The sequence below is a fragment of the Lampetra fluviatilis genome, unplaced genomic scaffold (assembly GCF_964198595.1).
Source record: "Lampetra fluviatilis unplaced genomic scaffold, kcLamFluv1.1 SCAFFOLD_377, whole genome shotgun sequence".
NCBI classification, from domain to species: domain Eukaryota; kingdom Metazoa; phylum Chordata; class Hyperoartia; order Petromyzontiformes; family Petromyzontidae; genus Lampetra; species Lampetra fluviatilis.
In genome coordinates this window covers 1-25,000 of record NW_027620609.1, presented here as the reverse complement: position 1 = coordinate 25,000, position 25,000 = coordinate 1, and the positions used below count along the sequence as shown (strand labels likewise).

At 55.8% G+C, this 25,000-nt stretch overlaps 1 protein-coding gene across 1 annotated transcript in view; it reads left to right on the top strand.

Annotated features, from left to right (window-relative positions):
• LOC144954140 (3',5'-cyclic-AMP phosphodiesterase 4D-like) overlaps window positions 1-15,993 on the top strand; it is a gene marked incomplete at its 3' end in the record, with an annotated part of 50,485 nt that extends 34,492 nt beyond the window's left edge. Inside the window, exons 7-11 of the mRNA XM_078884705.1 lie at window positions 5,762-5,855; window positions 6,407-6,597; window positions 7,994-8,092; window positions 11,992-12,156; window positions 15,866-15,993. Of these exons, the coding sequence (XP_078740831.1) occupies window positions 5,762-5,855; window positions 6,407-6,597; window positions 7,994-8,092; window positions 11,992-12,156; window positions 15,866-15,993 (677 nt within the window). The remainder of the gene's footprint in view (window positions 1-5,761; window positions 5,856-6,406; window positions 6,598-7,993; window positions 8,093-11,991; window positions 12,157-15,865) is intronic.
• Between the last annotated feature and the right edge of the window lie 9,007 nt (window positions 15,994-25,000).

Genomic DNA, 25,000 nt, shown 5'->3' with positions numbered 1-25,000 from the left:
CGTGGGCAGTGCTGTGGGGGGAGGGCCAATGCCCATTGGCCTCTCCCCTCATGGCGTCTGTGACCACCACAGTGGCCAAACGGGGGCTCTGGACGGGTGCGAGGGGCTGGTAACCCCTCCACCTTCAATTAACCACCACTAAACTACGAATTAAACATAAACCTGTAATTAATAAGCTTGTGCCGGAGGCCCCGGGGGGTCAGGCTTTTATGACGTCTCCTGGCCAAACCCCATTTGGCGGAGCCAGGAGATTGAATTTTCACCCTCGGGGCTCATCCAGAAACAACGAAAAACCATTGCGGATGGCCACGTGGAATGTTCGAACGCTCACTGCGGAGAAGAGGCTGCCACTCCTCTGTCGGGAGCTGGACCGGTACCGCCTGGATCTCTGTGGCATTCAGGAGGTCCGGTGGACCGGTTCTGGCTCCTGCCACCATGAGGGGTGGACAGTCCTCTACTCGGGGCAGGAGACTGCCAAACAACAGGGTGTGGCTCTTCTTCTCAACAAAAGAATGAAGGGGGCGTGGGAGCGTGGCGGTCAGGTGTGGGAAGCTGTAAGCCCCAGGATACTTTGGGCTCGCCTTCCCATCAACCAGAGGCGAGGAGTGGTGGTCGTGGTTACTTATGCCCCCACCGAAGACGAACATCTGTGGAGGGATGCAGGCAAAGCCGATGAGTCAGACGCTTTCTATGACCTCCTGTCACAGGTGCTGGCTAAAGTGGCCACTCGGGACAGAGTCATCTTGTTGGGTGACTTCAATGCCCGAGTTGGTCATGATGCTGGCACTTGGTCTGGAGTGATTGGAAGGCATGGGCCAGATCAGCTCAATAATAACGGTAGAAGGCTGCTAGATTTTTGTGCAGCCCATGGGCTTGTAATTACCAACACGCTCTTCCGGCATCGGCGCATCCACACAACATCATGGATACATGCCGGGTCCAAGCAAGAACATCTGCTGGACTACATAGTGATGGACCAGCGGATGCGAACCCATGTCCTTGACACCAGGACCTACCGTGGAGCTGATCTGACCTCTGACCATCGACTAGTCATCTGTAAGATGCGCCTGCCATTCTTCCACTCCGGTGGTGGGTGTACACCCAGGACCCCATTCCAACCAAAAGTGGCCTGGTCTAAGTTAGCTGATGAAAGTTACAAGCGAGAATTTCATCATTGCTTGCAGCTGGGGTTGGCATCGTCCTTCACTCCACCTGATGTCGAGGGTAAATGGGCGAGGTTTAAGACTGTGACTCATGCAGCTGCAATGCCTGCTTTGGGTACGCGGTCCAGACCTCCCCAGAAACCCTGGCTGACAGAGGAGGTGTTCAGGTTAATTGAGAAAAAGCGACAGGCCCACTCTCATCGCCTACAGCATCCCACGTCGGAGAATGAGGAGGTTTACCGCAGCCTTCGCTCGGAGGTTCGGAGAGCCGTAAGGCGCTGTAAGGATGGGTGGTGGTCGCGGGTTGCTGAGGAGATGGAGTCTGCCTCAGTGGCCCGCGATCACAAATCACTATTTAATTCCATCAAAAAAGTAACCTGCAGCGCCACACCTATTACCATCATTAGAGGAAAAAACGGTGATCCAATCTCCGACCCCCAGGAACAGGTTTGCAGATTTGCTGAGCATTTTTGCGAGGTCCTGGGGGAGGGAAAATCTCTTAGCCAGGAAAACATCATGGCACAAAGTGGGGATAACCCTGCTGAGGCTGCGGTGCCTCAAATATTGGAAGAGGTCACCCCCTGTGAGTGGCTGGCTGAGGTGCCAGCTGTTGAGGAAGTACTGAGGGCGATCCGGAGTCTGAGACCAGGGAAGGCACCGGGCAGAGATGATCTCCCAAGCGAAATGCTGAGGGAGGGTGGCGTTTGTGCACAGACTGCCCTATATGACATCATAACAACAGTCTGGACCACTGGACGGGTTCCGCAGGACTGGAAGGATGCCCTGGTGGTCCCCCTCTTTAAGAAGGGGGACCGTACCGACTGTAACAACTACAGGGGCATCTCACTCCTCAGTGTGCCGGGTAAGGTCCTGGCAAGGATTATTCAACATCGCCTTGCTAGGCACGCTGAGGAGAGGCTTGCGGAGCCCCAATGCGGTTTCAGGAAAGGGCGGTCCTGCACAGATGCCATATTTTCTGTCCGTCTGCTCCAGCAGAGGTGTAGGGAATTCCAAAAAGACCTACATCTCTGCTTTATTGACCTGGTCAAGGCCTATGATACCATCAGTAGGACTGGGCTCTGGGTTGTTCTTCGTGCTTTCGGAGTCCCTGACCCTCTGCTCACGATCATTAAGGACCTTCATGATGGTGAGCGGGCCCGGGTAAAACTACGTGGCCAGGAGTCGGAGCCTTTCCCTGTACACCTTGGGGTGCGACAGGGATGTCCTCTGGCTCCCACATTATTTAACATCTATTTCGACCGCGTAGTTCGTGAAGCCTTCAATAGCTGTACCGCGGGAATTACCATTTGGTACAGATATAATGGGAGGCTGATCGACGCCCGGGTGCGATCAAGGGATGGCTCCCTATTGGTCAACCACGTTATGTATGCCGATGATTTGGTAATAGCTGCTCATTCAGAAGAGGAGTTGGAGACGCTGCTGCTGAGACTGGAGCGTGCCACTAAGAGGTGGGGCCTTACCATCAGCCCCACCAAAACTAAGCACCTGCCTGGGTATTTTGTACCATCGGGCACTCCACCCCCACAACTCCCAATCGGTGATGGGGCAGTTGTGGAGAGAGTGGAGAGTTTCCCATACCTGGGCAGTGTGCTTATGACCGGCTCCAGTTTATCAGCAGAGGTCTCACTCCGAATCAGTCGAGCGGCAATATCTTTTCATCGGTTGCGTAACGCTGTGTGGAAGCTACCTGGTCTGTCGCTCCGCACGAAGCTTCAGGTCTTCTCGGCCACGGTCATTCCCTCCCTTCTCTACGCTTGCGAAACGTGGACCCCCCTAGTGGAGCATCTTCGCCGGTTGGAAACATTTAGGCTGGCCTGCCTACGATCCATCCTGGGTTTAACCAGGCTGGATTGTGTGAGGAGCTCGCAAGTCCTTGAAAGATCTGGGCAAAGTCCCATCAGTGAGCTCCTCCGGCAGGCAAGGCTGCGTTGGCTGGGTCATGTAGCCCGCATGCCCAGCCACCGCATGCCTAAACAGCTTTTGTTCGGCCGGATCGAGGGGGCTAAACGGGCGCGGCACGGGCTAGAGAAGAGATGGAGTGATGTGGTACAGGAGGACGTGGAGCTGAGTGGACTTGCCGATGACTGGTACCAGCGGTGTCAAGATCGGCCTCAGTGGAGGAGGCTCGTGAAGGACGCTACTGGGCAGTTGGAGGCAGTCGCCCTCCAGCAACAACGGAGGGCGGAGGAGCGACGCTCACAACAACGAGCGGAGCGCCGGGTGGCTAAAGCACAGCAAGTTGGCACAGTAGGGGGCACAGGTGGTGCATCAGCCAGTCATCTCGGTCATCTCGGTCAGTCGACCCGTGGCACCTGCTGGGTCTGCCCCGTGACCTCCTGCCAGCGGGCGTTCGACACTTCACGTGGCCTCAGGGTGCACATGGCCTGGCACAAGCGTCGTGGTGACGTCACCGCCACTTAGTGGCGAATGGCGGTTGTTGTTGTTGTGTGTGTCTGTGTATGTATCTCTGTGTGTGTTTCTCTGTGTGTGTGTGTCTGTGTATGTATCTCTGTGTGTGTGTCTCTGTGTGTGTGTCTGTGTACGTGTGTGTGTGTCTCTGTGTGTGTGTCCCTGTGTGTGCGTGTGTGTCTGTGTGCGTGTGTGTGTGTCTCTGTGTGTGTGTGTCTGTGTGTGTGTGTCGCTGTGTGTGTGTCTGTGTGTGTGTGTCCCTGTGTGTGCGTGTGTGTGTGTGTCTGTGTGTATCTGTGTGTCTCTGTGTGTGTGTGTCCCTGTGTGTGCGTGTGTGTGTCGCTGTGTGTGTATCTCTGTGTTTGTGTCTGTGTGTATGTTTCTGTTTGTATGTGTGTCTCTGTGTGTGTATGTATCTGTGTGTGTCTCTGTGTGTGTGTGCGTGTGTGTGTCGCTGTGTGTGTATCTCTGTGTTTGTGTTTGTGTGTATGTTTCTGTTTGTGTGTGTGTCTCTGTGTATGTATCTCTGTGTGTGTCTCTGTGTATGTCTCTGTGTATGTGTCTCTGTGTGTGTATGTTTCTGTTTGTGTGTGTGTCTCTGTGTATGTGTCTCTGTGTGTGTCTCTGTGTATGTCTCTGTGTATGTGTCTCTGTGTGTGTATGTTTCTGTTTGTGTGTGTGTCTCTGTGTGTGTATGTATCTGTGTGTGTGTCTCTGTGTGTGTATATCTCTGTGTGTGTATCCCTGTGTGTGTATATCTCTGTGTGTGTATCTCTGTGTTTGTGTATATCTCTGTGTGTGTATCTCTGTGTTTGTGTTTGTGTGTATGTTTCTGTTTGTGTGTGTGTCTCTGTGTATGTGTCTCTGTGTGTGTCTCTGTGTATGTCTCTGTGTATGTGTCTCTGTGTGTGTATGTTTCTGTTTGTGTGTGTGTCTCTGTGTGTGTATGTATCTGTGTGTGTGTCTCTGTGTGTGTATATCTCTGTGTGTGTATCCCTGTGTGTGTATATCTCTGTGTGTGTATCTCTGTGTTTGTGTATATCTCTGTGTGTGTATCTCTGTGTTTGTGTCTGTGTGTATGTTTCTGTTTGTGTGTGTGTCTCTGTGTGTGTATGTATCTGTGTGTGTCTCTGTGTGTGTATCTCTGTGTGTGTATATCTCTGTGTGTGTGTCTCTGTGTGTGTATATCTCTGTGTGTGTATCCCTGTGTGTGTGTATCTCTGTGTGTGTATCTCTGTGTGTGTATATCTCTGTGTGTGTGTCTCTGTGTGTGTATATCTCTGTGTGTGTATCCCTGTGTGTGTATATCTCTGTGTGTGTCTCTCTGTGTATGTTTCTATGTGTGTGTGTCTCTGTGTGTGTCTCTGTGTGTGTCTCTGTGTGTGTGTATCTCCGTGTGTGTCTCTGTCTGTGTGTCTGTGTGTGTGTGTATCTATGTGTTAGTATCTCTGTGTGTGTCTCTGTGTGTGTGTGTGTGTATCTGTGTGTGTGTGTCTCTGTGTGTGTGTCTCTGTGTGTGTCTCTGTGTGTGTGTGTGTGTCTGTGTGTGTGTGAGTCTCTGTGTGTGTGTGTATCTCTGTGTGTGTGTCTCTGTGTGTGTCTCTGTGTGTGTGTGTATCTCTGTGTGTGTGTGTCTCTGTGTGTGTGTATCTCTGTGTATGTATGTTTGTGTGTGTGTATGTATCTCTGTGTGTATCTCTGTGTGTGTGTATCTGTGTGTGTGTGTATCTCTGTGTGTATCTGTGTGTGTGTGTGTGTGTCTCTGTGTGTGTGTCTCTGTGTGTGTGTGTATCTGTGTGTGTGTGTGTATCTCTGTGTGTATCTCTGTGTGTGTGTGTGTGTGTATCTGTGTGTGTGTGTGTGTGTATCTCTGTGTGTGTCTCTGTGTGTGTGTGTATCTCTGTGTGTGTCTCTGTGTGTGTGTCTCTGTGTGTGTGTCTCTGTGTGTGTATGTTTATCTGTGTGTATCTCTGTGTGTGTGTCTCTGTGTGTGTCTCTGTGTGTGTCTCTGTGTGTGTGTGTGTGTCTCTGTGTGTATCTCTGTGTATGTCTCTGTGTGTGTGTGTGTGTGTCTCTGTGTGTGTGTCTGTGTGTGTGTGTGTATCTCTGTGTGTATGTATCTCTCTGTGTGTGTGTGTGTGTCTCTGTGTGTGTGCGTGCGTGAGTAGTTCCGGAGGATCTTGAACCGGGAGCTGAATCACCTTTCGGAGATGAGTCGCTCAGGAAACCAGGTGTCCGAGTACATCTCCTCAACGTTCCTGGGTACGTGACTGCCTCCATCTCTCCCCATCTCTCTCTTTCCATCTCTCCCCATCTCTCTCTGTCTCTCCATCTCTCTCGCTCTCCCCATCTCTCTCTGTCTCTCCATCTCTCTCTGTCTCTCCATCTCTCTCTGTCTCTCCATCTCTCTCGCTCTCCCCATCTCTCTCTGTCTCTCCATCTCTCTCTGTCTCTCCATCTCTCTCTGTCTCTCCATCTCTCTCTGTCTCATCTCTCTCCATCTCTCTCTGTCTCTCTCTCCCCGTACCTCCCTGTATCATTCATATCCCCGTGTCTGTCTCGCCCCTCCCCACCCCTTCTGCTTATCCACCCCCCCCCCCCCCGTGTCCACCCCCCCCCGTGTCCACCCCCCCCCCGTGTCCACCCCCCCCATGTCCACCCCCCCCGTGTCCACCCCCCCCCCGTGTCCACCCCCCCCATGTCCACCCCCCCCCCCGTGTCCACCCCCCCCGTGTCCACCCCCCCGTGTCCACCCCCCCCCCGTGTCCACCCCCCCCGTGTCCACCCCCCCCCGTGTCCACCCCCCGCCACAGACAAGCAGCACGAGGTAGACATCCCGTCGCTGGCGCAGAAGGAGGAGATGAAGAAGCGTCGGCAGCAGCCCATGTCGCAGATCAGCGGCGTGCGGCGCCTCACCCACAGCTCGTCCCTCACGCAGTCCACCGTGCAGTCCACCCTGCCGCGCTTCGGCACCGCCGCACCGCACGAGGAGCTGCTCGCCAGCGTACGCGACGCAACCACGCTCGCCCACGCTCGCCCACGCTCACTCGGCCGCTCGCTCACCTGCGAACTCGATCGTTCACTCACCAGCTCACTCGCTCGCTCACCCGCTCACTCGCCCGCTCGCTCACCTGTGAACTCGATCGCTCGCTCATCCGCTCGCTCGCTCACTCGCCCACTCACTCACCTGTGAACTCGATCGCTCGCTCGCTCGCTCACCTGTGAACTCAATCGCTTGCTCACTCACTCGCTCGCTCGCTCACCCACTCGCTCGCTCACTCACCTGTGAACTCGATCGCTCGCTCGCTCACTCACTCGCTCGCTCGCTCAACCACTCGCTCGCTCACTCAACCACTCGCTCGCTCACTCACCTGTGAACTCGATCGCTCGCTCGCTCACTCACTCGCTCGCTCGCTCACCCACTCGCTCGCTCACTCACTCGCTCGCTCAACCACTCGCTCGCTCGCTCACCCACTCGCTCGCTCACTCACCTGTGAACTCGATCGCTCGCTCGCTCACTCACTCGCTCGCTCGCTCACCCACTCGCTCGCTCACTCACTCGCTCGCTCGCTCAACCACTCGCTCGCTCACTCTCCTGTGAACTCGATCGCTCGCTCACCGGCTCACTTGCTCACCAGCTCACTCGCTCACCAGCTCACTCGCTCACTCACTCGCTCACCCCGACCGCTCGCTCACTCGCTCGCTCAACCGCTCACCTGTCAACTCACTCAGTCGCTCGCTCACCCAGTCGCTCACCCGCTCACTCCCCTGCTCGCTCACTCACACGACGGCTCGCTCGCTTGCTCACCCAATCGCTCGCGCATCCGCTCGCTCAGCCGTCCACCCGCTCACTCGCTCGCTCGCTCGCTCACTGATGATGGTGATGATGGTGGTGGTAATGATGGTTGTTTTGATGGGGTGGCGATGGGGGTGGTGATGGCGATGGTGTCGATGGCGATGGTGGTATTGATGGTGGCGGTATATTGATGGTGGTGATGTTGGTGGTGGTGATGTTGGTAGGAGTGATGTTGGTGGTGGTGATGGTGATGATGTTGGTGGTGATGTTGGTGGTGATGTTGGTGGTGATGTTGGTGGTGATGGTGGTGATGTTGGTGGTGATGTTGGTGGTGATGTTGGGGTGATGTTGGTGGTGATGTTGGTGGTGATGGGGGTGGTGGTGATGGGGGTGGTGATTGGGGGTGGTGGTGATATTGGTGGTGGTGATGGTGGTGGTGATGGGGGTGATGTTGGTGGTGATGTTGGTGGTGGTGATGGGGGTGATGTTGGTGGTGATGTTGGTGGTGGTGATGGTGGTGATGTTGGTGGTGATGTTGGTGGTGGTGATGGGGGTGATGTTGGTGGTGATGTTGGTGGTGATGTTGGTGGTGGTGATGTTGCAGGAGATGGAAGACATCAATCGCTGGGGCCTCAACATCTTCAAGATCGCCGAATACTCCGGAGGCCGACCGCTCACTGTGCTCATGTACACCATCTTCCAGGTGAGTCGCTCACCAGCTCACTCACTCACTCACCAGCTCACTGTGCTCATGTACACCATCTTCCAGGTCAGTCGCTCATCAGCTCACTCACCAGCTCACTCACTCACCAGCTCACTCACTCACTCACTCACCAGCTCACTCACTCACTCACTCACCAGCTCATGCACTCACTCACTCACCAGCTCATGCACTCACTCACTCACCAGCTCACTCACTCACTCACCAGCTCACTCACTCACTCACTCACCAGCTCATGCACTCACTCACTCACCAGCTCACTCACTCACTCACCAGCTCACTCAGTCACTCACTCACCAGCTCACTGTGCTCATGTACACCATCTTCCAGGTCAGTCGCTCATCAGCTCACTCACCAGCTCACTCACTCACCAGCTCACTGTGCTCATGTACACCATCTTCCAGGTGAGTCGCTCACCAGCTCACTCACTCACTCACTCACCAGCTCACTCACTCACTCACCAGCTCATGCACTCACCAGCTCACTGTGCTCATGTACACCATCTTCCAGGTGAGTCGCTCACCAGCTCACTCATTCACTCACTCACCAGCTCACTCACTCACTCACCAGCTCATGCACTCACTCACCAGCTCACTCACTCACTCACTCACCAGCTCACTGTGCTCATGTACACCATCTTCCAGGTCAGTCGCTCATCAGCTCACTCATTCACTCACTCACCAGCTCACTCATTCACTCACTCACCAGCTCACTCACTCACTCACTCACCAGCTCATGCACTCACTCACTCACTCACCAGCTCACTCACTCACTCACTCACCAGCTCACTGTGCTCATGTACACCATCTTCCAGGTGAGTCGCTCACCAGCTCACTCATTCACTCACTCACCAGCTCACTCACTCACTCACTCACTCACAGCTCATGCACTCACTCACTCACTCACCAGCTCACTCACTCACTCGCTCACCAGCTCACTCACTCACCAGCTCACTGTGCTCATGTACACCATCTTCCAGGTGAGTCGCTCACCCCACTCGCTCACCAGCTTACTCGCTCACCAGCTCACTCACTCACCAGCTCACTCACTCACCAGCTCGCTCACCAGCTCACTCACTCACCAGCTCACTCACTCACCAGCTCGCTCACCAGCTCACTCACTCACCAGCTCATGCACTCACTCACTCACTCACCAGCTCATGCACTCACTCACTCACTCACCAGCTCACTCACTCACTCACCAGCTCACTCAGTCACTCACTTACCAGCTCACTGTGCTCATGTACACCATCTTCCAGGTGAGTCGCTCACCCCACTCGCTCTCCAGCTCACTCACTCACCAGCTCACTCAGTCACTCACTCACCAGCTCACTGTGCTCATGTACACCATCTTCCAGGTGAGTCGCTCACCCCACTCGCTCACCAGCTCACTCACTCACTCACCAGCTCACTCAGTCACTCACTCACCAGCTCACTGTGCTCATGTACACCATCTTCCAGGTGAGTCGCTCACCCCACTCGCTCACCAGCTCACTCACTCACTCACCAGCTCACTCAGTCACTCACTCACCAGCTCACTGTGCTCATGTACACCATCTTCCAGGTGAGTGGCTCACTCCACTCGCTCACCAGCTCACTCACTCACCAGCTCACTCACCAGCTCGCTCACCAGCTCACTCACTCACCAGCTCACTCACTCACCAGCTCGCTCACCAGCTCACTCACTCACCAGCTCATGCACTCACTCACTCACTCACCAGCTCACTCACTCACTCACCAGCTCACTCAGTCACTCACTTACCAGCTCACTGTGCTCATGTACACCATCTTCCAGGTGAGTCGCTCATCAGCTCACTCATTCACTCACTCACCAGCTCACTCACTCACTCACCAGCTCATGCACTCACTCACTCACCAGCTCACTCACTCACCAGCTCATGCACTCACTCACTCACTCACTCACTCACCAGCTCACTCACTCACTCACCAGCTCACTCAGTCACTCACTCACCAGCTCATGCACTCACTCACTCACTCACCAGCTCACTCACTCACTCACTCACCAGCTCATGCACTCACTCACTCACCAGCTCACTCACTCACTCACCAGCTCATGCACTCACTCACTCACCAGCTCACTCACTCACTCACTCACCAGCTCACTCACTCACTCACTCACCAGCTCACTCACTCACTCACCAGCTCACTGTGCTCATGTACACCATCTTTCAGGTCAGTCGCTCACCAGCTCACTCATTCACTCACTCACCAGCTCACTCACTCACTCACTCGCTCACTCACTCACTCACTCACTCACCAGCTCACTCACTCACTCACTCACCAGCTCACTCACTCACTCGCTCACTCACTCACTCACCAGCTCATGCACTCACTCACTCACCAGCTCACTCACTCACTCACTCACCAGCTCATGCACTCACTCACTCACCAGCTCACTCACTCACTCACTCACCAGCTCATGCACTCACTCACTCACCAGCTCACTCACTCACTCACTCACCAGCTCATGCACTCACTCACTCACCAGCTCACTCACTCACTCACCAGCTCACTCACTCACTCACTCACCAGCTCATGCACTCACTCACTCACTCACCAGCTCACTCACTCACTCGCTCACCAGCTCACTCACTCACTCATCAGCTCACTCACTCACTCACCAGCTCACTCACTCACTCACCAGCTCACTCACTCACTCACCAGCTCACTCACTCACTCACCAGCTCACTCACTCACTCACCAGCTCACTCACTCACTCACCAGCTCACTGTGCTCATGTACACCATCTTCCAGGTGAGTCGCTCACCAGCTCACTCATTCACTCACTCATCCAGTCGATCACTCACTAACACACCCACTCACTCACCCACCCAACCACACAATCACATGCTCGCCAACACACTCACTATTCCACTCACCCACTCACTCACCAACTCACCCACTCACTCGCTCACCAACTCACCCACACAATCACCTGCTCGCCAACACACTCACTATTCCACTCACCCACTCACTCACTCACCAACTCACCCACTCACTCGCTCACCAACTCACCCACACAATCACATGCTCGCCAACACACTCACTATTCCACTCACCCACTCACTCGCTCACCAACTCACCCACTCACTCGCTCACCAACTCACCCACACAATCACCTGCTCGCCGGCACGCTCACTATTCCACTCACCCACTCACTCACTCACCAACTCACCCACTCACTCGCTCACCAACTCACCCACACAATCACCTGCTCGCCGGCACGCTCACTATTCCACTCACCCACTCACTCGCTCACCAACTCACCCACCCACTCGCTCACCAACTCACCCACACAATCACCTGCTCGCCGGCACGCTCACTCACTCGCTCGCTCTCCACTCCGTCAACACAAGACTTTCTGTCGACGCCTCCATTCAACCTTCATCACCACAGCTCTCACCCCCCCCCCCCCTTCGTGACCCCCCCGTGACCCCCGTTACCCCTCTCGTGACTCCCGGTGACCCCCGTGACCCCCCCGTGACCCCCCCTTGTGACTCCCCGTGGCCCCCCCCCCGTGACCCCCCCCTGTGACCTCCCCCATGACTCTCCGTGACCCCCCCGTGACCCCCCTATTGACCCCCCCGTGACCCCCCGTGACCTCCACCGTGACTCTCCGTGACCTCCCCCCGCGACCCCCCATGACTCCCCCGTGACCCCCCCCCGTGACTCTCCGTGACCCCCGTGACTCCCCGTGACCTCCCCCGTGACTCCCCGTGACTCCCCGTGACCCCCCCCCCCCCGTGACCCCCGTGACTCCCCGTGACCCCCCGTGACACCCCCCCCCCCTGGACTCCCCGTGACCCCCGTGACCCCGCCCCGTGACCTCCCGCGACCTCTCCCTTGACCCCCTTCCGGCAGGAGCGCGAGCTGCTCAAGACGTTCCGCATCCCGCTGGACACGTTCCTGGCGTACGTGATGACGCTGGAGGACCACTACCACGCCGACGTCGCCTACCACAACAGCCTGCACGCCGCAGACGTCGCTCAGTCCACGCACGTGCTGCTCTCCACGCCCGCACTCGACGTACGCACGCACACACGTGTACACGCACACACGTGTACACGCACACACATGTACACGCACACACATACGCGTACACACGTACACACACACGCACACACAACAACAACAACCGCCATTCGCCACTAAGTGGCGGTGACGTCACCACGACGCACACACACACGCGTACACGCACACGCGTACACGCACACACACACGCGTACACACACGCACACACACACGCGTACACACACACGCACACACATACACGTACACACACACACGTACACACACACGCACACACATACACGTACACACACACACGTACACACACACGCGTACACACACACACGCACACACACACGCGTACACACACACACGTACACACACACGCGTACACACACACGCGTACACACACACGCGTACACACACACGCACGCATGTACACACACGTACACACACACATGTACACACACACGCACGTACACACACGCACGTACACACACACGCGTACACACACACGCGTACACACACACGCACGCATGTACACACACGTACACACACGCACGTACACACACACATGTACACACACACGCACGTACACACACACATGTACACACACACGCGTACACACACACGCGTACACACACACGCGTACACACACACGCACGCATGTACACACACGTACACACACGCACGTACACACACACGCACGTACACACGCGCGCACACACATACACGTACACACACACACGTACACACACACGTGTACACACACACACGCACACGCGTACACACACACGCACGCATGTACACACACGTGCACACACAAACGTACACACAAACACACGTACACACACGCACGTACACACACACGCATACACACACACGCACGCATGTACACACACGTGCACACACACATGTACACACAAACACACGTACACACACGCACGTACACACACACACGCACACACACACGCACACACACACGCGTACACACACACGCATACACACACACGCACGCATGTACACACACGTGCACACACACATGTACACACAAACACACGTACACACACGCACGTACACACACACACGTACACACACACGCACACACACACGCGTACACACACACACGTACACACACACGTGTGCACACACATACGCGTACACACGTACACACACACGCACACACAACAACAACAACCGCCATTCGCCACTAAGTGGCGGTGACGTCACCACGACGCACACACACACGCGTACACGCACACGCGTACACGCACACACACACGCGTACACACACACGCGTACACGCACACACACACGCGTACACACACACGCGTACACACACACGCGTACACACTCACGCACACACACACGCGTACACACACACGCGTACACACACACGCGTACACACTCACGCACACACACACGCGTACACACGTACACACGTACACACGTACACGCGTACACACGTACACACGTACACACGTACACACGTACACACGCACACGTACACACACACGCACACACACACACACGTACACACACACACGTACACACACACACGTACACACGTACACACGTACACACGTACACACACACACGTACACACACACACGTACACACGTACACACGTACACACGTACAACACGTACACACGTACACACGTACACACGTACACACGTACACACACACACGTACACACACACACGTACACACGTACACACGTACACACGTACACACGTACACACGTACACACGTACACACGTACACACGTACACACGCACACACGTACACACGTACACACGTACACACACACACGTACACACGTACACACGTACACACGTACACACGTACACACGTACACACGTACACACACACACGTACACACGCACACACGTACACACGTACACACGTACACACGTACACACGTACACACGCACACACGTACACACGTACACACGTACACACACACACGTACACACGTACACACGTACACACGTACACACGTACACACGTACACACACACACGTACACACACACACGTACACACGTACACACGTACACACGTACAACACGTACACACGTACACACGTACACACGTACACACGTACACACGTACACACGTACACACACACACGTACACACACACACGTACACACGTACACACGTACACACGTACACACGTACACACACGCACGTACACACACGCACGTACACACGTACACACGTACACACGTACACACGTACACACACGCACGTACACACACGCGCGTACACACACGCACGTACACACACACACGTACACACACACACGTACACACGTACACACGTACACACGCACACACGTACACACGTACACACGTACACACGTACACACGTACACACACACACGTACACACACACACGTACACACGTACACACGTACACACGTACACACGTACACACGTACACACGCACACACGTACACACGTACACACGTACACACGTACACACGTACACACGTACACACACGCACGTACACACACGCACGTACACACGTACACACGTACACACACACGCACGTACACACGTACACACGTACACACACACGCACGTACACACACGCGCGTACACACACACGTGTGTACGCGCACGCATGAGGGTGGTGCGCTTGTTACTGAGTCTCTCTCTCTCTGTTTGTTGTTGTTTGTGTTGTTGTTGGTGTTGTTTGTGATGTTGTTGTTTGTTTGTGTTGTTTGTGTTGTTGTTTGTTTGTGTTGTTTGTGATGTTGTTGTTTGTTTGTGTTGTTTGTGTTGTTGTTTGTTTGTGTTGTTTGTGATGTTGTTGTTTGTTTGTGTTGTTTGTGTTGTTGTTTGTTTGTGTTGTTTGTGATGTTGTTGTTTGTTTGTGTTGTTTGTGTTGTTGTTTGTTTGTGTTGGTTGTGATGTTGTTGTTTGTTTGTGTTGTTTGTGTTGTTGTTTGTTTGTGTTGTTTGTGATGTTGTTGTTTGTGTTGTTGTTTGTGTTGTTTGTGTTGTTGTTTGTTTGTGTTGTTGTTTGTTTGTGTTGTTTGTGTTGTTGTTTGTTTGTGTTGTTTGTGATGTTGTTTGTTTGTGTTGTTGTTTGTGTTGTTTGTGTTGTTGTTTGTTTGTGTTGTTGTTTGTTTGTGTTGTTTGTGTTGTTGTTTGTTTGTGTTGTTTGTGATGTTGTTTGTTTGTGTTGTTTGTGTTGTTGTTTGTTTGTGTTGTTTGTGATGTTGTTTGTTTGTGTTGTTGTTTGTGTTGTTTGTGTTGTTGTTTGTTTGTGTTGTTGTTTGTTTGTGTTGTTTGTGTTGTTGTTTGTTTGTGTTGTTTGTGATGTTGTTTGTTTGTGTTGTTTGTGTTGTTGTTTGTTTGTGATGTTGTTTGTTTGTGTTGTTTGTGATGTTGTTTGTTTGTGATGTTGTTTGTTTGTGTTGTTGTTTGTTTGTGTTGTTTGTGTTGTTTGTGTTGTTTGTTTGTGTTGTTGTTTGTGTTGTTGTTTGTTTGTGTTGTTTGTGATGTTGTTTGTGTTGTTTGTTTGTTTGTGTTGTTTGTGATGTTGTTTGTGATGTTGCTTGTGTTGTTTGTTTGTGTTGTTGTTTGTTTGTGTTGTTTGTGATGTTGTTTGTGTTGTTGTTTGTGTTGTTTGTTTGTGATGTTGTTTGTTTGTGTTGTTGTTTGTGTTGTTGTTTGTGATGTTGTTTGTGTTGTTGTTTGTTTGTGTTTGCCAGGCGGTGTTTACAGACCTGGAGATCCTGGCGGCGCTGTTTGCGAGCGCCATTCACGACGTCGACCACCCAGGACTCTCCAACCAGTTCCTCATCAGCACCAGTGAGTGTGTGTGTGTGCACCTAGCCTGGCACCATCACCGTCTCTCTCACCAGTTCATCATCACCAGCAGTGAGTGAGTGTGTGTGCACCTAGCCTGGCACCATCACCGCCTCTCCCACCAGTTCATCATCAGCAGCAGTGAGTGAGTGTGTGTGTGTGCACCTAGCCTGGCACCATCACCGTCTATCTCACCAGTTCATCATCAGCAGCAGTGAGTGAGTGTGTGTGCACCTAGCCTGGCACCATCACCGCCTCTCCCACCAGTTCATCATCAACACCAGTGAGTGAGTGTGTGTGCACCTAGCCTGGCACCATCACCGCCTCTCTCACCAGTTCATCATCACCAGCAGTGAGTGAGTGTGTGTGCACCTAGCCTGGCACCATCACCGTCTCTCTCACCAGTTCATCATCATCAGCACCAGTGAGTGTGTGTGCACCTAGCCTGGCACCATCACCGTCTCTCTCACCAGTTCATCATCAGCACCATTGAGTGAGTGTGTGTGCACCTAGCCTGGCACGCTCACCGCCTCTCCCACCAGTTCATCATCAGCACCAGTGAGTGTGTGTGTGTGCACCTAGCCTGGCACGCTCACCGCCTCTCCCACCAGTTCATCATCAGCAGCAGTGAGTGTGTGTGTGTGCACCTAGCCTGGCACCATCACCGTCTCTCCCACCAGTTCATCATCAGCACCAGTGAGTGTGTGTGTGTGCACCTAGCCTGGCACCATCACCGTCTCTCCAACCAGTTCATCATCAGCACCAGTGAGTGAGTGTGTGTGCACCTAGCCTGGCACCATCACCGCCTCTCCCACCAGTTCATCATCAGCAGCAGTGAGTGAGTGTGTGTGCACCTAGCCTGGCACCATCACCGTCTCTCCAACCAGTTCATCATCAGCACCAGTGAGTGAGTGTGTGTGCACCTAGCCTGGCACCATCACCGCCTCTCTCACCAGTTCATCATCAGCACCAGTGAGTGAGTGTGTGTGCACCTAGCCTGGCACCATCACCGTCTCTCCAACCAGTTCATCATCAGCACCATTGAGTGAGTGTGTGTGCACCTAGCCTGGCACCATCACCGTCTCTCTCACCAGTTCATCATCAGCACCAGTGAGTGAGTGTGTGTGCACCTAGCCTGGCACCATCACCGCCTCTCTCACCAGTTCATCATCAGCACCAGTGAGTGAGTGTGTGTGTGTGCACCTAGCCTGGCACCATCACCGTCTCTCTCACCAGTTCATCATCACCAGCAGTGAGTGAGTGTGTGTGTGTGCACCTAGCCTGGCACCATCACCGTCTCTCCAACCAGTTCATCATCAGCACCAGTGAGTGTGTGTGTGTGCACCTAGCCTGGCACCATCACCGTCTCTCCAACCAGTTCATCATCAGCACCAGTGAGTGAGTGTGTGTGCACCTAGCCTGGCACCATCACCGTCTCTCCAACCAGTTCATCATCAGCACCAGTGAGTGTGTGTGTGTGCACCTAGCCTGGCACCATCACCGTCTCTCCAACCAGTTCATCATCAGCACCAGTGAGTGAGTGTGTGTGCACCTAGCCTGGCACCATCACCGCCTCTCTCACCAGTTCATCATCAGCACCAGTGAGTGAGGGTGTGTGCACCTAGCCTGGCACCATCACCGTCTCTCCAACCAGTTCATCATCAGCACCAGTGAGTGAGTGTGTGTGCACCTAGCCTGGCACCATCACCGCCTCTCCCACCAGTTCATCATCAGCACCAGTGAGTGAGTGTGTGTGCACCTAGCCTGGCACCATCACCGTCTCTCCAACCAGTTCATCATCAGCACCAGTGAGTGAGTGTGTGTGCACCTAGCCTGGCACCATCACCGTCTCTCTCACCAGTTCATCATCAGCACCAGTGAGTGAGTGTGTGTGCACCTAGCCTGGCACCATCACCGCCTCTCTCACCAGTTCATCATCAGCACCAGTGAGTGAGTGTGTGTGCACCTAGCCTGGCACCATCACCGCCTCTCTCACCAGTTCATCATCAGCACCATTGAGTGAGTGTGTGTGCACCTAGCCTGGCACCATCACCGTCTCTCTCACCAGTTCATCATCAGCACCATTGAGTGAGTGTGTGTGCACCTAGCCTGGCACGCTCACCGCCTCTCTCACCAGTTCCTCATCAGCACCAGTGAGTGAGTGTGTGTGCACCTAGCCTGGCACGCTCACCGCCTCTCCCACCAGTTCCTCATCAGCACCAGTGAGTGAGTGTGTGTGCACCTAGCCTGGCACGCTCACCGTCTCTCCCACCAGTTCATCATCAGCAGCAGTGAGTGAGTGTGTGTGTACCTAGCCTGGCACCGTCTCTCTCACCAGTTCATCATCAGCAGCAGTGAGTGTGTGTGTGTGCACCTAGCCTGGCACCATCACCGTCTCTCTCACCAGTTCCTCATTAGCACCAGTGAGTGAGTGTGTGTGCACCTAGCCTCGGCACCATCACCGTCTCTCTCACCAGTTCATCATCAGCACCAGTGAGTGTGTGTGCACCTAGCCTGGCACCGTCTCTCTCACCAGTTCATCATCAGCAGCAGTGAGTGTGTATGTGTGCACCTAGCCTGGCACGCTCACCGCCTCTCCACCTGTGTGTGTGTGCGTACTAAGGACAGCACTTGCCACCGACAACCTGTGCAGGCTACATGGGTCACCTTTGTCTTGTGTGTGTGAGAGAGAGAGCGAGCGAGAGGACACACACACGTGTCTGTGAATGTACAAAAGACAAAGATCCCCCGTGTAGCCTCTAACAGACTGTTGGGGCAAGTGCTGTTAGCGAGCACCTATGAAGGCCGGCGCTGTGGCACACGAGGGGGGGTGGGTGGCCAGCACCACGCCCGGCCGCCTTTGTCTCCCCAGTGGCGATGTTTACTACACACCGCACCAGGTACTCACTTGAGGCTGAGTCGACCTAGGGGAGGCCCAGGACCGGTTCAGACAATCGTCACTGGTGGAGTTGGCCGTGAGCGGGAATCGAACTCGGGTCCCTGGCGGGTTCGTAGCGCAGCGCTCATCGCTACCACACACACGCTGCCCGAACGCACACAGACACGCACGCACACAGACACGCACGCGCACAGACACGCACGCACACAGACACGCACGCGCACAGACACGCACGCGCACAGACACGCACGCGCACAGACACGCACGCACACAGACACGCACGCGCACAGACACGCACGCACACAGACACGCACGCACACAGACACGCACGCACACAGACACGCACGCACACAGACACGCACGCACACAGACACGCACGCGCACAGACACGCACGCACACAGACACGCACGCGCACAGACACGCACGCACACAGACACGCACGCGCACAGACACGCACGCACACAGACACGCACGCGCACAGAAACACATACACACACACAGACATGCGCACACACACACACAGACACGCGCACATACACACACACACAGACACGCGCACATACACACAGACATACACACACAGACACGTGCACACAGACACGCGCACATACACACACAGACACGCTCACACACAAACACAGGACACCGCGTGCACACACACACAGATACACACACACACAGATACATACACACACACAAACACACAGATACATACACACACAGACACGCGCACACACAAACACACACACACACACACACAGATACATACACACACAGACACGCACACACAAACACACACACACACACACAGATACATACACACACACACACACAAACACACAGATACATACACACAGACACATACACACACAGACACGCGCACACACAAACACACACAAACACACAGATACATACACACACAGACACGCGCACACACAAACACACACAAACACACAGATACATACACACACAGACACGCGCACACACAAACACACACACACACACAGATACATACACACACAGACACGCGCACACACAAACACACACAAACACACAGATACATACACACACAGACACGCGCACACACAAACACACACAAACACACAGACACATACACACACAGACACGCGCACACACACACAAACACACAGATACATACACACACAGACACGCGCACACACAAACACACACAAACACACAGATACATACACACACAGACACGCACACACAAACACACACACACACAGATACATACACACACAGACACGCACACACAAACACACACAAACACACAGATACATACACACACAGACACGTGCACACACATACACATACACACACAAACACACACACATACACACACGTGCGCACACACACAAACACACACAAACACACACAGATACATACACACACAGACACGCGCACACACAAACACACACAAACACACACAGATACATACACACACAGACACGCGCACACACAAACACACACAAACACACACACATACACACACGTGCGCACACACACACACGCACACACACACAGACACGCGCACACACACACAAACACAAACACACACACGCGCACACACACACAGACACGCGCACACACACACAAACACACAGATACATACACACACATACACACACAAACACACACACGCACACATACACACACACGCACACAAACACAGGACACCGCGTGCACACACACACAGATACATACACACACAGACACGCGCACACACATACACACACAAACACACAGATACATACACACACAGACACGCGCACACACATACACACACAAACACACACACATACACACACAGACACGCGCACACACATACACACACAAACACACAGATACATACACACACAGACACGCGCACACACAAACACACATAAACACACACACACACAGACACGCGCACACACAAACACACACAGACGCATACACACACAGACACGCGCACACACAAACACACACAGATACATACACACACAGACACGCGCACACACACACAAACACAAACACACAGATACATACACACACAGACACGCGCACACACAAACACACACACACACACGCGCACACACACACAGACACGCGCACACACACACAAACACAAACACACAGATACATACACACACAGACACGCGCACACACAAACACACACAAACACACAGATACATACACACACAGACACGCGCACACACAAACACACACACACACACGCGCACACACACACAGACACGCGCACACACACACAGACACGCGCACACACACACAAACACAAACACACAGATACATACACACAAACACACAGATACATACACACACAGACACGCGCACACACAAACACACACAAACACACAGACACATACACACACAGACACGCGCACACACATACACACACAAACACACAGATACATACACACACAGACACGCGCACACACAAACACACACAAACACACACACACACAGACACGCGCACACACAAACACACACACACACAGACGCATACACACACAGACACGCGCACACACAAACACACACACACACAGACGCATACACACACAGACACGCGCACACACATACACACACAAACACACAGATACATACACACACAGACACGCGCACACACAAACACACACAAACACACAGATACATACACACACAGACACGCGCACACACAAACACACACAAACACACACAAACACACAGATACATACACACACAGACACGTGCGCACACACACACACACACGCGCACACACACAGACACGCACACACACATACACACACACAGATACATACACACACGTGCGCACACACACACGCGCACACACACACGCGCACACACATACAGACACAAACACACACACACGCGCACACACACACACACATACACACACAAACACACACACAAACACACACACATACACACACGCGCACACACACATACACACACACACACGCGCGCACACACACACGCGCACACACATACAGACACAAACACACACACACACACACGTGCGCGCACACACACACACGCGCACACACACAGACACAGGACACCGCGTGCACACACACACACGTGCACACACACACGCGGTTGCTATGGCGATGGGTGGCGCGTCACATGACAAACCCTTGAGAGAGCAGAGGGAGAGCGAGGAGAGAGAGGGAGGAGAGTGGGGGGGGGGAGAGTGGGGGAGTGGGGGGAGAGTGGGGGAGAGTGTGGGGGGGGAGAGTGGGGGGGGAGAGTGGGGGAGTGGGGGGAGAGAGTGGGGGGAGAGTGTGGGGGGGGAGAGTGGGGAGAGTGGGGGGAGAGTGGGGGGAGAGTGTGGGGGGGGAGAGTGGGGGGGGAGAGTGGGGGAGTGGGGGGAGAGTGGGGGAGAGTGTGGGGGGGAGAGTGGGAGAGTGGGGGGAGAGTGTGGGGGGGGAGAGTGGGGGGGGAGAGTGGGGGGGGAGAGTGGGGAGTGGGGGGGAGAGTGGGGGAGTGGGGGGAGAGTGGGGGGGGGGAGTGGGGGGATAGTGGGGGGGGAGAGTGGGGGAGTGGGGGGAGAGAGTGGGGGAGTGGGGGGAGAGTGGGGGGGGAGAGTGGGGGAGTGGGGGGAGAGAGTGGGGGGGGGGAGTGGGGGGAGAGAGAGAGTGGGGGGAGGGGGAGAGTGGGGGAGAGTGGGGGGAGAGTGGAGGGAGAGAGAGAGTGGGGGGAGGGAGAGTGGGGGGAGAGAAGGAGGAGAGTGGGGGGGGGAGTGGGAGGAGAGTGGGGGGGGAGAGAGGGAGGAGAGTGGGGGGAGATAGTGGGGGGAGAGTGGGGGGAAGAGAGAGTGGCGAGGGAGAGTGGGGGGGGGAGTGGGGGAGAGAGTGGGGGAGTGGGGGGAGAGTGGGGGGGAGAGTGGGGGAGTGGGGGGAGAGAGTGGGGGAGTGGGGGGAGAGTGGGGGGGGGGGAGTGGGGGGATAGTGGGGGGGGGAGAGTGGGGGAGTGGGGGGAGAGAGAAAGTGGGAGGAGAGTGGGGGGAGAGAGTGGGGGAGTGGGGGGAGAGTGGGGGGGGGAGAGTGGGGGAGTGGGGGGAGAGTGGGGGGGGAGAGTGGGGGAGTGGGGGGAGAGTGGGGGGGGGGAGAGTGGGGGGAGAGTGGGGGGGGGGGAGTGGGGGGAGAGAGAGAGTGGGGGGAGGGGGAGAGTGGGGGAGAGTGGGGGGAGAGTGGAGGGAGAGAGAGAGTGGGGGGAGGGAGAGTGGGGGGAGAGAAGGAGGAGAGTGGGGGGGGAGTGGGAGGAGAGTGGGGGGGAGAGAGGGAGGAGAGTGGGGGGAGATAGTGGGGGGAGAGTGGGGGGAAGAGAGAGTGGCGAGGGAGAGTGGGGGGGGGAGTGGGGGAGAGAGTGGGGGAGTGGGGGGAGAGTGGGGGGGAGAGTGGGGGAGTGGGGGGAGAGAGTGGGGGAGTGGGGGGGAGAGTGGGGGGGGGGGGAGTGGGGGGGATAGTGGGGGGGGAGAGTGGGGGAGTGGGGGGAGAGAGAAAGTGGGAGGAGAGTGGGGGGAGAGAGTGGGGGAGTGGGGGGAGAGTGGGGGGGGAGAGTGGGGGAGTGGGGGGAGAGTGGGGGGGGAGAGTGGGGGAGTGGGGGGAGAGTGGGGGGGGGGAGAGTGGGGGGAGTGGGGGGAGAGTGGGGGGGGGGGGAGTGGGGGGAGAGAGAGAGTGGGGGGAGGGGGAGAGTGGGGGAGAGTGGGGGGAGAGTGGAGGAGAGAGAGAGTGGGGGGAGGGAGAGTGGGGGGAGAGAAGGAGGAGAGTGGGGGGGGAGTGGGAGGAGAGTGTGGGGGGGGAGAGAGGGAGGAGAGTGGGGGGAGATAGTGGGGGGGAGAGTGGGGGGGAAGAGAAGTGGCGAGGGAGAGTGGGGGGGGAGTGGGGGAGAGAGTGGGGGAGTGGGGGGAGAGTGGGGGGGAGAGTGGGGGAGTGGGGGGGAGAGTGGGGGGAGTGGGGGGAGAGTGGGGGGGGGGGAGTGGGGGGATAGTGGGGGGGGAGAGTGGGGGAGTGGGGGGGAGAGAGAAAGTGGGAGGAGAGTGGGGGGGAGAGAGTGGGGGAGTGGGGGGAGAGTGGGGGGGGGGAGAGTGGGGGAGTGGGGGGGAGAGTGGGGGGGGAGAGTGGGGGAGTGGGGGGAGAGTGGGGGGGGGGAGAGTGGGGGAGTGGGGGGAGAGTGGGGGGGGGGGGAGTGGGGGGGAGAGAGAGTGGGGGGAGGGGGGAGTGGGGGAGAGTGGGGGGAGTGGGGGAGTGGGAGAGTGGGGGGGGAGAGTGGGGGGAGAGAAGGAGGAGAGTGGGGGGGGAGTGGGAGGAGAGTGGGGGGGGGAGAGAGGGAGGAGAGTGGGGGGAGATAGTGGGGGGGAGAGTGGGGGGAGAGAGAGTGGCGAGGGAGAGTGGGGGGGGAGTGGGGGAGAGAGTGGGGGAGTGGGGGGAGAGTGGGGGGGGAGAGTGGGGGAGTGGGGGAGAGAGTGGGGGAGTGGGGGGAGAGTGGGGGGGGGGGGAGTGGGGGGATAGTGGGGGGGGAGAGTGGGGGAGTGGGGGGAGAGTGAATGTGGGAGGAGAGTGGGGGGAGAGTGTGGGGGAGTGGGGGGAGAGTGGGGGGGGAGAGTGGGGGGAGTGGGGGGGAGAGTGGGGGGGGGGTGTGGGGGGTGGGGGGGAGAGTGGGGGGGGAGTGTGGGGGGTGGGGGGGGAGAGTGGGGGGGGGGGGGAGTGGGGGGGAGAGAGAGAGTGGGGGGAGGGGGAGAGTGGGGGAGAGTGGGGGGAGGGTGAGTGGGGGGAGAGATGGAGGAGAGTGGGGGGGGGAGTGGGAGGAGTGGGGGGGGGAGAGAGGGAGGAGAGTGGGGGGGAGATAGTGGGGGGGAGAGTGGGGGGAAGAGAGAGTGGCGAGGGAGAGTGGGGGGGGAGTGGGGGGAGAGGAGTGAGTGACTGAGCGAGGTGAGTGACTGAGTGACTGAGCGAGTGACTGAGTGAGTGACTGAGCGAGTGACTGACTGAGTGAAGTGAAGCGAGTGATTAAGTGAGTGACTGAGTGACTGAGTGCCTGACTGAGTGACTGAGTGACCTGAGCGAGTGACTGAGTGAGTGACTGAGCGAGTGACTGAGTGAGTGACTGAAGTGAGCA